Source organism: Herpailurus yagouaroundi, unplaced genomic scaffold (assembly GCF_014898765.1).
Source record: "Herpailurus yagouaroundi ecotype Mexico unplaced genomic scaffold, PumYag 208, whole genome shotgun sequence".
Classification (NCBI taxonomy): Eukaryota; Metazoa; Chordata; class Mammalia; order Carnivora; family Felidae; genus Herpailurus; species Herpailurus yagouaroundi.
The window spans coordinates 3,973,789-3,986,833 of record NW_024412439.1 but is presented as its reverse complement, the minus strand read 5'-3'; the positions used below and the strand labels follow the sequence as shown (position 1 = coordinate 3,986,833).

Genomic DNA, 13,045 nt, shown 5'->3' with positions numbered 1-13,045 from the left:
TGCTGGGAACAGTGGAGGAGTCAGGGCCAGCAGAGTGGAGACTGAGGGGGAGCCTGGAGACGCGACCTTGAGCGGCCACTCTGCCTCCGCCCGGGTGCCTTGGGTCAGCCCTGCCTACGAAGGGAAGGGCTCCATCCTTGCTTTTGGAGCGAAACAAAAATTATAACCCCCAACTAGACCCCACCTCAGCTATTTACAGCCTGAACTCAGGACTCCAAGAAGTGCCAGGTGAGGCGTTTATGACAACACTTCCCCGGGGGCAAGAATGGAAATTGCTAAAATTACAGTGGACTTGGCTATTTAGGGGCAGTTACACGCATTTCTAAATCTGAACGATGCCTGGGAAGGTGGAAGCCTGTGGCATTCCAGAAGCCCTTCTTAAAGCCACATACTATGAAAGACACTTCGGGGCCCAAATATATCAAGCCGCACCACGTGTCGATATTTGCAGGCTGGTGATTCTTCAACAGGATCACACTTGGCGATTCTTGGCTGTTCGTGGATTTCAGCGTTCGAATATTTACCCTCGCGAAGTGGCCGTGACATTTAAGACGAGAAACCGACTGTTTATTTGCAGAATTTAGCCTTGCCCACGGTTTACCAAAATTAACAAGAAAACCAGCCTTTTTCTGTGTCGGAACTACGTCGTCTTCCCATCACATTCTTGCAATTCCGGGAACACTATGTTTAAGTTAGAAAAAAGAAAAAAACTCCGCAAGCATATATTCCTTAAAAAAGGGAGCAATTCATGGAAAATGTCAGCAAGATTTTCCCCGAAGCATGTAACAAATAAAAGACATGCGGAATTTATGGTCACTATCGTCTAAAACTGATGACCATCCACACCTCATCGCTCGAATTGCCTAAGTGTTCGAGTGGCACTTAGACATCTTTGTTTCCATTAGAGGCGAAGGGAGAGGGTGCAAAGCCTACAGTCTGATTTCTAAAATGATATACTGAGACCACAAAAAGAACCCTGGTCCGAGCTTATCGTGCTTACGTCAACTCTACTAGCCTTTTGAGACATTTCGTGAAGTTGACTGACCCAGGTCTGAGAAAGTTTTAGGAAACAGACAGAGATGGGGTTTGGGGTTAATCAGCGGTTGGATGAGAGCAGAGAGAACACACGGAGATGCTAGCTAATGGGAGACACGGGGCTACCCTAAGGGAGAAGCAGGAGACCCAGAGAGAAAACCATTCCCTCCGGTAACCCCACCTTCCGTGTCGGGGCTTCTGCATCAAAGGATTCAAACGCTGTCGACATCCTGTGAGGTTGAATTCCAGATGGTTAAATGCAAGTTCAGGAGGCAGTAAGGGGTGCCTGGGTGGCTCAGTCGGTTGAGCGTCCGACTTGGGCTCAGGTCACGGTCTCGTACTCTGTGAGTTCGAGCCCCGCGTCGGGCTCTGTGCTGACAGCTCGGAGCCTGGAGCCTGCTTCGGATTCTGTGTCTCTCTCTCTCTCTGCCCCTCCCCCGCTCATGCTCTGTCTCTCTCTCTCTCTCTCTCTCTCTCTGTCAAAAATAAATAAACATTAAAAAAAATTAAAAAAAAAATCACAGGCAGTAAGATGTTGACAAACCTCCGTGATCACTGCTGGGTGTTATGATAAGGGGTGTGTTTTAGGAGTCTGTGTGTGCCTGTGTTCTCTAGTTTCCAAAATACGGCATGCAAATGTTTTTCATTTACAGTAAAGAAAAAGTTACTTAAGCAAAACAACTCCTGAGATACCACAGGACCTCCTGGAATGCAAGCAATGCCCCATTTTGCAGCTCATCCAGGGTCAATGCCTCTGTCATTCCACACCCCTTGACGCTCAGTTCCCTTGGAAAGAGTTCCCCAAGTCCCGTCGATGGGTTAGAATATGCTTTGCATTTCTCCCGTCTTTGCCTCTACGGCCACCTCTCTGAGTTCATTGCTCAGTCATGATTTCATCGGGCCATTTCCACCGCTCGGACCTCCCCCAACTCCTTGACCTGCAGTTGAAGGCCTCCCCTCACGTGCCCCGCCATCATGAATCACAGCCTGGTCTCCTTAACCATGGCTCCCAATGCACTGTGTATTTTTCCACACGTGTTTTGGCTCAGACTACCCCCAAGGTACCCCGCGTACCCAAGAGTCTTTCTCCTTTTCTGTTTCCTTCGAGGCAGAGCTGAAAATCCACCCTATCTGTGATTCCGGCCCCCACCACCTCAGAGGAGATACATTTCTACTTCCCAACCCTTTCGTGTTACACAGAGAATAACGAGGATAATACAAATAATCCTTTCTCTCTCTCTCTCTTTTTTTTTTAACCTTCTCCTTTAGATCAGGTGTCTTTCTTTATTTCCTTCCCATAGCTCAGAAGCCTAGTAAATAGTAGAAAATTAAGGTTTGGAAGGAAACATAAAGACTTTCCAGGACAGGACGCTCGTACCTTTCTATCAACGCAATCCTTTAATAAGTGAATAGAGGAGCAGCTGATTTCAATGCTGCCACCAAAGCCCTGTGGCTTTGGTTCTCTTTCCCCGGCTCCTCCTGGGGGGGGGGGGTCCCTAACAGAAGCCCACCAACCGGAGGGTGTTGGGGAAAGTCTTCCGCATGCTCATGCACTTTTCCTGGTCGATATACAGGGAATTGGCTTTGACGGCCAGGTCGTGCTCCAGGGTGGCTTTGGTGTGGACCAGCGACTGCAAGGTGTCCTCTGCCTCCCTCAGACGCTGCTGCAAGGTCTGGATGGTGTCGTCCACCTCGTATACTTCATTGACAAGGCTGCGGAGGCAGAGAAGCGCCCGGTTAGGTTGGCGGAAGTCACTCCCCCGAGACCGGCTATGTGCTGAGTTAAGGGCCTGCGTGGTTACTGGCTTCCCACTGGACGGTGGCTGCTGGGCTGAGGCCCCCAGCAGCCCCAAGGGCACCCCGATGTCAGAAAAAAAGGAACCAGTGCTTGGGCTCCCTTGTGGTTCCGGTACCAGGCCGGGGCCACTCCCCTTAACTACACCCAGAATCCAAAAAGCAAGGATTTTAAGGACACCGTCAAATTTTCATACCCACGTATATTAAATTGTTATATTTTAAGGGCGCCTGGGTAGCTCAGTCGGTTAAGCCCCTGACTCTTGATCTCAGTTCAAGGCCTTGATCTCAAGGTTGGGAGTTCAAGCCCCACGCTGGGCTCCGCGCTGGGAGTGGATTCTACTTTTTAAAAAATATTATATTTTATTTTTTGTTCTTAATTTTTTTTTTTTACATTTATTTATTTTTGATAGACAGAGAGAGACAGAGCACAAGTGGGGGAGGGTCAGAGAGAGAAGGAGACACAGAATCCGAAGCAGGCTCCAGGCCCGGAGCTGTCGGCACAGAGCCCGAGGCGGGGCCCGAACTCACGGACCGTGAGGTCATGAACCAGCTGAAGTCAAGACGCTTAACCGACTGAGCCACTCAGGCGCCCCCAAAATGTCATATTTTAAAACAGAGGCAAAACTTGTAAACCTGTGACAGTGTGATTTTTTTTATATAGTAAAAATGGGGGCAAAAATCAAAGCCCAGCTGGGCTTTCTTATATTTATTTCATCATGGAAATTATTTTCATTGTTAGGGACTTTACTCAGTGGCTAAAATGCAGCACAAACTGTCAACATAGCCTGGGTGGGGGTGGGGGGGACAGTGAGAGGGGTTAGTTAATGGGACATTCCTCAGATCATAATGCCCCTGCCCCCCAGCAGCGTCCCCAGGTAAGGCCTCAAGTTCCCAGAGTCAATGTACTTGTAAAGGCGGAAAACATAACAGACCGGAAACTGATCGTGCTTGAAATCAGCTACATAAAACTGTGGAACAGGCTGTAGTTCCAATTACCTTGTGGCGGTAAAAAGAAACATGACACGTTTTTCATTAAGATAAAAGAGAGAAAAAAAAAATTCATTCCATGGAAAAACCTATAGCATCTCCTCAAGTTACATGGGTCAATATTGTTTTAATTGTTGTTTCCGGGAGTATCAGTGAAACTTCGCCAAACGTCTGGTGACCTTGTCACCGGTGAACTGCCTGGTCTGCTCTGAGCCGCTTCTCTTGTTCTCTTTTCTACTGGGGTATTACTTGTATCTTATTCATTTGCAAAGAGCTCTTCCAGTATTAGGCATGCTGATTTTTTTTTTTTTTTTTTTTGCTGGTTTTTTTTGTTTGTTTTGTTTTGTTTTTGGTCTGCCTTCCTTCTGGCAAATGTTTTCCCTAAGTTGTTTTTTGCCTTTTTGATTTTGGTTATGATGTTTTTATTATACGTATGATTTCCATTTTTTACAGTAAGCCAAATCTTTCCCTCTCTCTCTCTCTCTCTTTTGGTGATTCCTTCCACCGTGTTTGTATTTAGAACGTCTTTCTCTTCCTGAGGAGCAGTTAAGCAGGCGCTCCTTTACCCACGGATTTGGCCAATTACACTGAGGAGAGAGGACTACGTGGTCACTTAAGAGAAAGAATAGGAAACAGTTTATAAAAAGACAATAATCGGGGCGCCTGGGTGGCTCAGGCGGTTAAGCATCTGACTCTTGATTTCAGTTCAGGTCATGATCTCGCGGTTCATGAGTTCAAGCCCCATATCAGGCTCTGTGCTGGCAGAGCAGAGCCTGCTTGGGATTCTCTCTCTTTTTCCTCCTCTCTCTGCCGCCCCCCCCCCCCCCCGGCCCCACTCATGCTGTCTCTGTCTCTCTGAAAATAAATAAATAAACTTAATACAATTTAAAAACCAGGGACGCCTGGGGGGCTCAGTGTGTTAAGCATCTGATTTCAGCTCAGGTCATGATCTCACGGTTCATGAGTTCGAGCCCCGCTTCGGGCTCTGTGCTGACAGCTCGGAGCCTGGAGCCAGTTTCGGATTCTGTGTCTCCCTTTCTCTCTGCCCTTTCCCCTACTCATGCTCTGTCTCTCTCTGTCTCTCAAAAATAAATAAATGTTAAAACGATTTTTTTAAATTAAAAAAACAGACAATAATAATGATAGCAACACACTTCTTAACTACTTTATTATATATAAATATAGTATATAACTTGTATATGTGTATTATATACATTCTATACATGTAGTATATATACAAATATATATGCATATGTATGTACAGTCCTAAGTACTTTCCATGATCAGACAATTTAATCCCCATAACAACACCACAAAGTAGATACCACGATTATCCCCATTTTACAGATGACAAAACCAAGGCATAGGAATTTAGGTAACTCTCCTTATAGTTTTGCATGGAACTAGCCATCAGCTGCTTTTATTTTTTTTTTTTTAATGTTTTTATTTATTTTTGAGACAGAGAGAGACAGAGCATGAGCGGGGAAGGGGCAGAGAGAGAGGGAGACACAGAATCCGAAGCAGGCTCCAGGCTCTGAGCTGTCGGCACAGAACCCGACGCGGGGCTCGAACTCACAAACCGCGAGATGGTGACCGGAGCCGAAGTCGGACGCTTAACCGACTGAGCCACCCGGGCGCCCCTAAAAACATAAGATAAAATAGACAGTAATAATATAAAGAGAACAGTGACAATGAACAGAATAAAGATACGGTGTCCCTAGAGATAGAAAGGGATTTCTCCATCATAGAAAAACACCCAGGCCATGAGAAAATCATTATACCCAGGCAACCGTATAGCTTCACAGAACCCTGCAGCTGGAAAATAAATGTGAGAGGTCATCAAGCCCAGCTTCCTTGTTTTGCAGACAAGGAAATTGAGCTGGGGGACTGATGAACTGCCCTCTCCACAGGCAGGCGGCCCACATGAATTTATAAGCTTCACGCGGTTATCCAGGAAACCAAGAAGGAAATAAGGAGCCTCACTGGCCATAATAAGGAACTGGGTCCTATTTCCTGCCCCTACCCTCTCCGCTCCCTGCAAGCAAAGCACAGAAGCAGAGACCCGGGAAGCTGGCTTCAGGATACAGGACCCCGTTGGGTAAGACCGTCTCATTCCTATTTGTAATCCCCACAATGTAGGGTTGCCAGGTAATATACAGGATGCCCAGTTAAATTTGAATTCCAGATAAATGTGCAATTTTTTTTCAGGATACTAGCTTTTTAATTGCAACAGACGACACGCAACATAGAATTTACCACCTTAACCATTTTTAAAAAAATTTGCAGTTTGTTTATTTGAGATAGAAAGCATGAGTGAGAGAGGGAGGGGCAGAGAGACAGGGGGAGAGAGAGAATCCCAAGCAGGCTCCACACTGTCAGCCCAGAGCCCGACGCGGGGCTCGAACCCACGAACCGCGAGATCATGACCTGAGCCGAAGTCGGACGCTCAACCGACTGAGCCCCCCAGACGCCCCTTCTCACTCATCTTTCAAGGCCACATCTCACCGCTGGCTTCCTTGTTCTCCGCAGATCACAGAGAGCTGTTCTGCTGAAACCACTCATTTTGGGAGGGGAATTAGAGAACTGAAAAAACATTTTGCGTTCAAATACAAATAAAGCCACTGTCATTTTTTTTTTTTTTTTTTTTTAACGTACCAAGATTATTTAAGTGGAGCAGAGCCTGGTCTGGCCTCCCACCAAAGATGCCAAAAATGTTTTAGCATTGCTTTTGAAAGAACCCCTTCGGAAAACTTGAAATGAAAACAAAAGTCTGGACACGAAAACTGCAATTTGTCACTCACTCCCCTGAGTCCACGGTCTTTCTCGTTTCTTCGTCTACACGGCCAAAGGGTTCCTCTCCGAAGGATGAGGGTGAATAAGGAAGATGATCCCCTCCCTCAGTCGTCATCCCAAATTCTACGGCTGTTCCTCTAGGACCGTATCTTTTGGCAACGACACTTTAACGAGAAATCTTGACGGAAACAAAAGTCAGTTTTGTCCTGAGGTCAGGAAAGGGGGCAGGGGCAACAGACATACTGTGGGTTCTACAGGAAGCAAAGGGAGAGTAAATTCTGCGTAGCCCTGAAGGGGGAAGAAAGTAAAAATCACGCAGCCCTGAATGCCTCCTTGTCTGCTTAGACGACTTAGACGGCTGCTCAGAAACCTTTTAAAAAGCAGCCCCCATGGGGCGCCTGGGTGGCGCAGTCGGTGAAGCGTCCGACTTCAGCCAGGTCACGATCTCGCGGTCCGTGAGTTCGAGCCCCGCGTCGGGCCCTGGGCTGATGGCTCGGAGCCTGGAGCCTGTTTCCGATTCTGTGTCTCCCTCTCTCTCTGCCCCTCCCCCATTCATGCTCTGTCTCTCTCTGTCCCAAAAAGAAATAAAAAACGTTGAAAAAAAAATTTTTTTAAAAAGCAGCCCCTTGTGTGTCGGTCAGATGGCAGTGTGAACAATTTATGGATCCCCGTCTCCCCTTCTGGTGCCGCTGCAGAAACTCTCAGAGAAGGAAACTTCGCTCAGCGTCCCCTGGTAATATTTGCGGAGAGCCACAACCTGCAAGCAAATCCTGAAGGGGCCGGATGGGCCTTGCTCTCACTCCCGGCGTCCTGGGAAGCAAACGGGCGCTGCAGACTGGCCGTCGGGGGACCTGCCTGGCCTCCAGGGTGGCGGAGGTCAGCTCACCCCGAATAATGCCCGGGCTGCGTGTGGGGAGGGGCTCCCTGGAACCCACTTGGGGAAGCGTGGTGCCAGCCTGGGTGTGCTGCTCTGTGATGGCCCAGAGGGCCGCCCCACCAGGAGAAAGGCAGCCGCTCCCTTGGCCTATCTGCTGAAGCACGCTTCTTAGCATCCGACGCACACAACGTCCATACTGCGCGGGGACGGTGCTCTGCAGGAACGATCTCCTCTGTGACCCTCTGTCTCATCCTCTGCGAGGGAGACGGGGGTGCAGTTCCTGCTTTGTCGACTCACTCCACACGGGCGTTGAGGAGGTCGGATGAGATGGGCCCGCCGTAGGGGGATGGTACAATCACCACCCCCGTGAGAGGCGGGGAGAGAGATGGTTGAGTGGGTTGAATGGGGCTCTGCGGTGCGGTGGGCAAGGACTCACTCTGCGTCTCTACGCGCCAAGTCGCTCAACCCGCTTGTGCCTCAGTTTCCTTGTTTGTAAAATGCGGGGAGTCGGCGGCGAGGTCCTGGAGGGCTGAGGACGGGCCCGGCACTGAACGAGAGCCAAGCAGCCACTCTATTCCGGCCATCGCCCTCTTTCTTATCTTCACCATCGTTGGATTGTTGGCCTCACAGCCATCTCCCTTGGCCTCCGAGGAATCCACATTTGTGTTTTAGCCTTAGGATAAATCCTTTGTGATGATGAGGGAACCCCATCCGGGAACCAGGCGGGAGACAAGACCAGCGGGCGGCCGTCCTCCCCCACCCCCCCCCCCCAACACCGGCACCAGAAAGGAATCTGGAAGTTCAAGCGCAGCCCCTTTGCGCCTCCACTTGCTATAAGTTCGATTTGCTTCCGCACGGGGCCTTTCCTGACCTGCGAAGGGCAATGATGAAATCCAGAAAGAAAAGGCAAACTGGCAGGTGTTGGGAAATTGGACGTGAAGCCAGAATGTGGGGCGGAGCGGAGGGGGTGGGGTGGGGTGGGATGGGGGGAAGCTTTGGCCAATTCCCCAGGAACCCATCCCAAAAAGGGATGTTTGAAGTTAAAATCATCACCCTAATAAGATGCATCTAGCGTTCAGCGGCCTCCGAATCTTCCTGTTCCTGTGTATGTGCAGGACGTGACGAGGGCCAGCTGCTTTTGATTTCTACTGAGAACAGAATACACTGAAATGAGCCTAACAAAAAGGGTCCTAGGGGACCGCGATGATGGTCTTGATGAGGAGAGGAGATATTAAATGCCAAGAGAGGCCAATGAGAACAAGTGAGTGAGAGCAAATAGACAGGGGTCATCGGAACTGGTACCACACGCCCCTTTTCTGATGAGTCCCAGGCACTGAAATACACACAGGAAACAACACTTACAAGAGAGGTACTTATAAGAGAGGTGTTCTGGAAACCCCAGACCCCAGGAGAGTGCAGAGGAACCCGGATGCCCCACTGGCCCCAATGAATGAGCCTCAATGTTTATTATCATTTTTTTTTTTTTGCATATAGTATTGGTATCATTTCTTTTTTTGTGTGTGTGGTGGTGGATTGTACATGCAAAAAATTTACCACCTATTTACTATAAAATTTTTTTTAAGTTTATTTTTGACAGACAGAGAGAGAGAGAAAGAGAGAGAGAGACATAGCATGAGCAGGGGAGAGGCAGAGACAGAGGGAGACACAGAATCCGAAGCGGGCTCCGGGCTCTGAGACATCAGCACAGAGCTCGATGCAGGGCTCGAACGCACGGACTGGGAGATCATGACCTGAGCCAAAGTCAGATGCTGAACCCACTGAGCCACCCAGGCGCCCCCATCTCAACTGTTTGTAAACATACAGCTCAGTGGCATTAAATACTTTCAAACCGTGGGGACTCCGTCACCACCACCCACCCCCAGAATTATCATTCATCCTCCTCAATTGCAACGTCGTGCCCATCATGAATAATTACGAGCGCTCTTGAAGGAGGCTCCTACAGAATCAGCATCACTGTGCTCTGCGATCTGACCGGTGTGAAAGCAGGAAGCGCCTTCATGAAGACCACAGAGCCACCATCGGGCTGGTGGGTTGCCCCCCAGGCGCGTCCCCCCCAGCCTGGCCCTCCGGCCAGGGGCGCTCTCCCGCCTCACCGTAGCTGAGCCATGTCCCGGCAGAGCTCTATGTTGGGTCTCCTGGTGCGCTCGTCCAGTCTCGTCTGAGCCACCTTCAGGAAGGTGGACTTGTCCTTGATGGCCTTCTTGATGGATTCTATGGTCATCTCAGTCTGGAAGATCTCCTGCAGGGTCTGTAGGGAGAGGAGCAAATGCCTGAGGCTTCTTGCATTTGAGGAGAGGGCCCCTTGCCCTCCCGTGGGGAGGGGGTTTCTCTGAGCTCCTTGATCCCTCCCAGCCCCATCCCTTGGGAATCTCCGGAGAGCTGACTGTGGGCATCTCTTCCCAGGTCCAGGTGCCACCTGCCAGGTGGGGAGAGTATTTACAGGATAGAGATGAACAAAGACTGCAAATTGGAGCTTCCTTCCCACCCACAACCGCTAGATCGCCTGTTAAATATTTAGCAGCGTGCATGTGTGCCTAAGGCAGGAGGTGTGAGTGGCCCTTACTTCCCTCCTCAATCAGGACGTCCTGCCTCTTTGTCTTCTTACTAGCCTCATAGAGGCGTTTTCCTGCTCGTGGACGATTTGCCTTGAAGGCAATCAAGTTCAAGTTTCTGGGTGTCTCACTTGCGTGAGAGGAGCACTGGCAGTTTGGGGGTCCTGACTTTCTATTCTCTTTTCATAAAGAGGGTTCCCCCTGCCCCCAAACTGCATCACCCTGGATCCCTCCCCGGTCTCTTCTCCTAGACCCTGACAATTCCGCCTTCTGCCACGACCTTGACCTCTGCACTCCCGATTCTCCCCATCCGCCCACCACTCTCCCCTTCCTCGGCCACCTTCCTGTGGCCTGGAGACACATCCCAGGGTCACCCAACCTCTGGGTCTCTCTAAGATACAAGATGGCAGGACCAAGGTGTTGCCCATGTGTGTTTACCCCCCCAAAGTGCCCAGCATAGTACTTCGAATGCAGCTGGTAGGGCCTGAATGCTACTCTCTTCCCCAGCCCCCCAAAAGTTCCTGTGTCCAAGTCCTAACCCCAGTGTCTCGGAATGTGATTGTATTTGAAGAAAGCGCCTCTCAGAGAGGCAACTATGTTAAAAAGAGGTCATTGGGGGGGGAGGGGGGGTGCCTTGGGGCTCAGTCGGTTACGCATCTGACTTCGGCTCAGGTCACCATCTCACAGTTTGTGGGTTCGAGCCTCACGTCGGACCCTCTCTCCACACCCCCCCCCTTCCCCGCTCATGTGCCTTTTCTCTTTCTCTCAAAAATAATTTAAAAAAAAATTTTTTTAAATGAGGTCACGAGGGTAGGTCCTAGTCCAGTACGACTGGTGTCCTCATAAGCAGAGGAGATTAGGACACGAGCAGGCACGGAGGGAAGAGCATGGGACACATAGGGAGAAGATGGCCATCTGTAAGCCAAGGAGAGAGACCTCAGAAGAGACCAACCCTACCCTGCTGACTCTTCGATCTTGGGACTTGCAGCTTCCAGAATTGTGAGAAAATCGATTTGTGGTGTGTAAGCCACCCGGTCTGTCGTGCTTTGTTACGACAACCTTAGCCAACTGATGCAGAAGTAAATACAGGTTCGTTGAACAAAGGGACTCCGATCACGCGAGCCTTCTAGAGGCCTTTGGAATAGCTTCGGACTGCCCCGTGGACACCTTCCCACTGATGTCTCCTACCCTGTGGTTCCAGCCCGCCTTGGCAAGTTTCTCTTCCCAGGACACACGCCATCCGTTTACAGACCTGACCTCCGCCTCTGACCGGCCACCTCCTGAGGCTGGAGACGTCACTCCGCCTGAATGTTCGCTTCCTTCCCCAGACCCCGGCGACACTTTCTGTATTTAGTATCTGGTGACCGCGGTTTATAACTTTCTATCGTTACTAATTGTTCATGAGCTTCCCGTGTGTCGCTGGGAAGCTTCACAAATACAAGCTTCCCGGGGACACGACGGACTATCCTACTTCTCTCTTCTGTAGCGCGCTGCCCGGCTCAACAGATCTCCTGCCCAGAGAAGACACCAGGAGAAGGGGACTTCAACCGCTGCCATCGAGGAGAGCCTGGTGCCCCCAGGGGGATAATAGCACCTTCCAGCAACATGGCTGAATGCGTCAGGTTCTTACAATAAGAAATGAAAACCCAGGGGCGCCTGGGTGGCACAGTCGGTTGAGCGTCCGACTTCAACCAGGTCACGATCTCACGGTCCGTGAGTTCGAGCCCCGCGTCGGGCTCTGGGCTGATGGCTCAGAGCCTGGAGCCTGCTTCCGATTCTGTGTCTCCTTCTCTCTCTGCCCCTCCCCCGTTCATGCTCTGTCTCTCTCTGTCCCAAAAATAAATTAAAAACGTTGAAAAAAAATTAAAAAAAAAAAAAGAAACACTCGACTTCTGCTGAAGTCCTTCATTTTATTGTCATCGTAAAACGTTTATGCTTAGAGCACTTTAAGAAGTTCAATATCAGAAACACTTCGAACCACCTAATCGTTTCCTGGTTTGGGTTTCAGAAAAAGAGCCTGAAATAATTGAACAGAAAACATCCCTGCCATATGTTCTAATAATACATTGGCTTCCTAGTTACATCCAGCGATCCATTAAACTTTAACCATAATATTTTTGTTTCTATTAACTACTAGGAACCTTTCCATGCACAGTGCATTCTTTGTGTTCCAAACACAAGTGGATTCCGATTTCATTTTGACACCTGGCTACCTGGCTAAAATAAATGGCGTGCTTTGTACTGGCTTTAATTTTTCTCAGTCTGGATGGCCAGGAGGTCATGTGTCTTACGGCATCTCGGCGGCAGCGGTGAGAGATTTGTGATCTCAGAGCCCCCTGCCCCATCTATCCGGGTCAGCCAAGGGGTACCACGGGTGCTTGATTTACCTTCGCTAAGTGAATCTGAATCTTATTTTTAGCATCTGCAGTCTCAGCAATACGATTGGTGAAAGACAAGTTCACTTTGTTGAACTGATTCCACATCTCATTGGCAGTCACAACCAACAGGTTGTGAATGTCGTCCCTTAGCTTGGAAGAGGCCGCTCGCGTACTTTGGGAATGGAGAACATTGTCATCCGTAAATTTGGCCCAGGACTCGGGCACTGAGACCCTGGAGGGAAAAAAAAGGAGAATCATACGTGGGTGACAAGGACGAATCAGCCTAGATGGTCTGCAGGAAATCATTCATTTTGTGAAAGACAGAACCCCAGAGCAATGAATCCTGGTTTTATTGCCTAAAATATAAACATCAGAGCAAAGCTTGTCGAAAACTTTTCTTAATTGTTCCTGCTAATGTTTCTGTAAATCCAAAGCACACACTAAGTCCAGTCGGGAGGCCTGGGGGGATTGATGAAGGGTATCGGTGTGTTGAGTCATAAGAAATGTGTCTCGCTGGCCCAATAAACATATGAAGAAACATCCAACCTCAGGAGCAATCAAGGAAGTACTAACGAAAACAGTAATATAGTAATAACCCTTTACTG

At 49.4% G+C, this 13,045-nt stretch overlaps 1 protein-coding gene across 3 annotated transcripts in view; it reads right to left on the bottom strand.

The window, feature by feature from the left end:
• Positions 1–2,410: 2,410 nt before the first annotated feature.
• Positions 2,411–13,045, bottom strand: part of TEKT3 (tektin 3) — a 35,740-nt gene continuing 25,105 nt past the window's right edge. For all 3 annotated transcript variants that reach the window (XM_040453154.1, XM_040453152.1, XM_040453155.1), the window contains exons 6-8: positions 12,450–12,672; positions 9,604–9,758; positions 2,411–2,748 (exon numbers count right to left, since the gene is read on the bottom strand). In XM_040453154.1, coding sequence (XP_040309088.1) covers positions 2,532–2,748; positions 9,604–9,758; positions 12,450–12,672 — 595 coding nt within the window. In that variant the 3' untranslated portion in view covers positions 2,411–2,531. The remainder of the gene's footprint in view (positions 2,749–9,603; positions 9,759–12,449; positions 12,673–13,045) is intronic.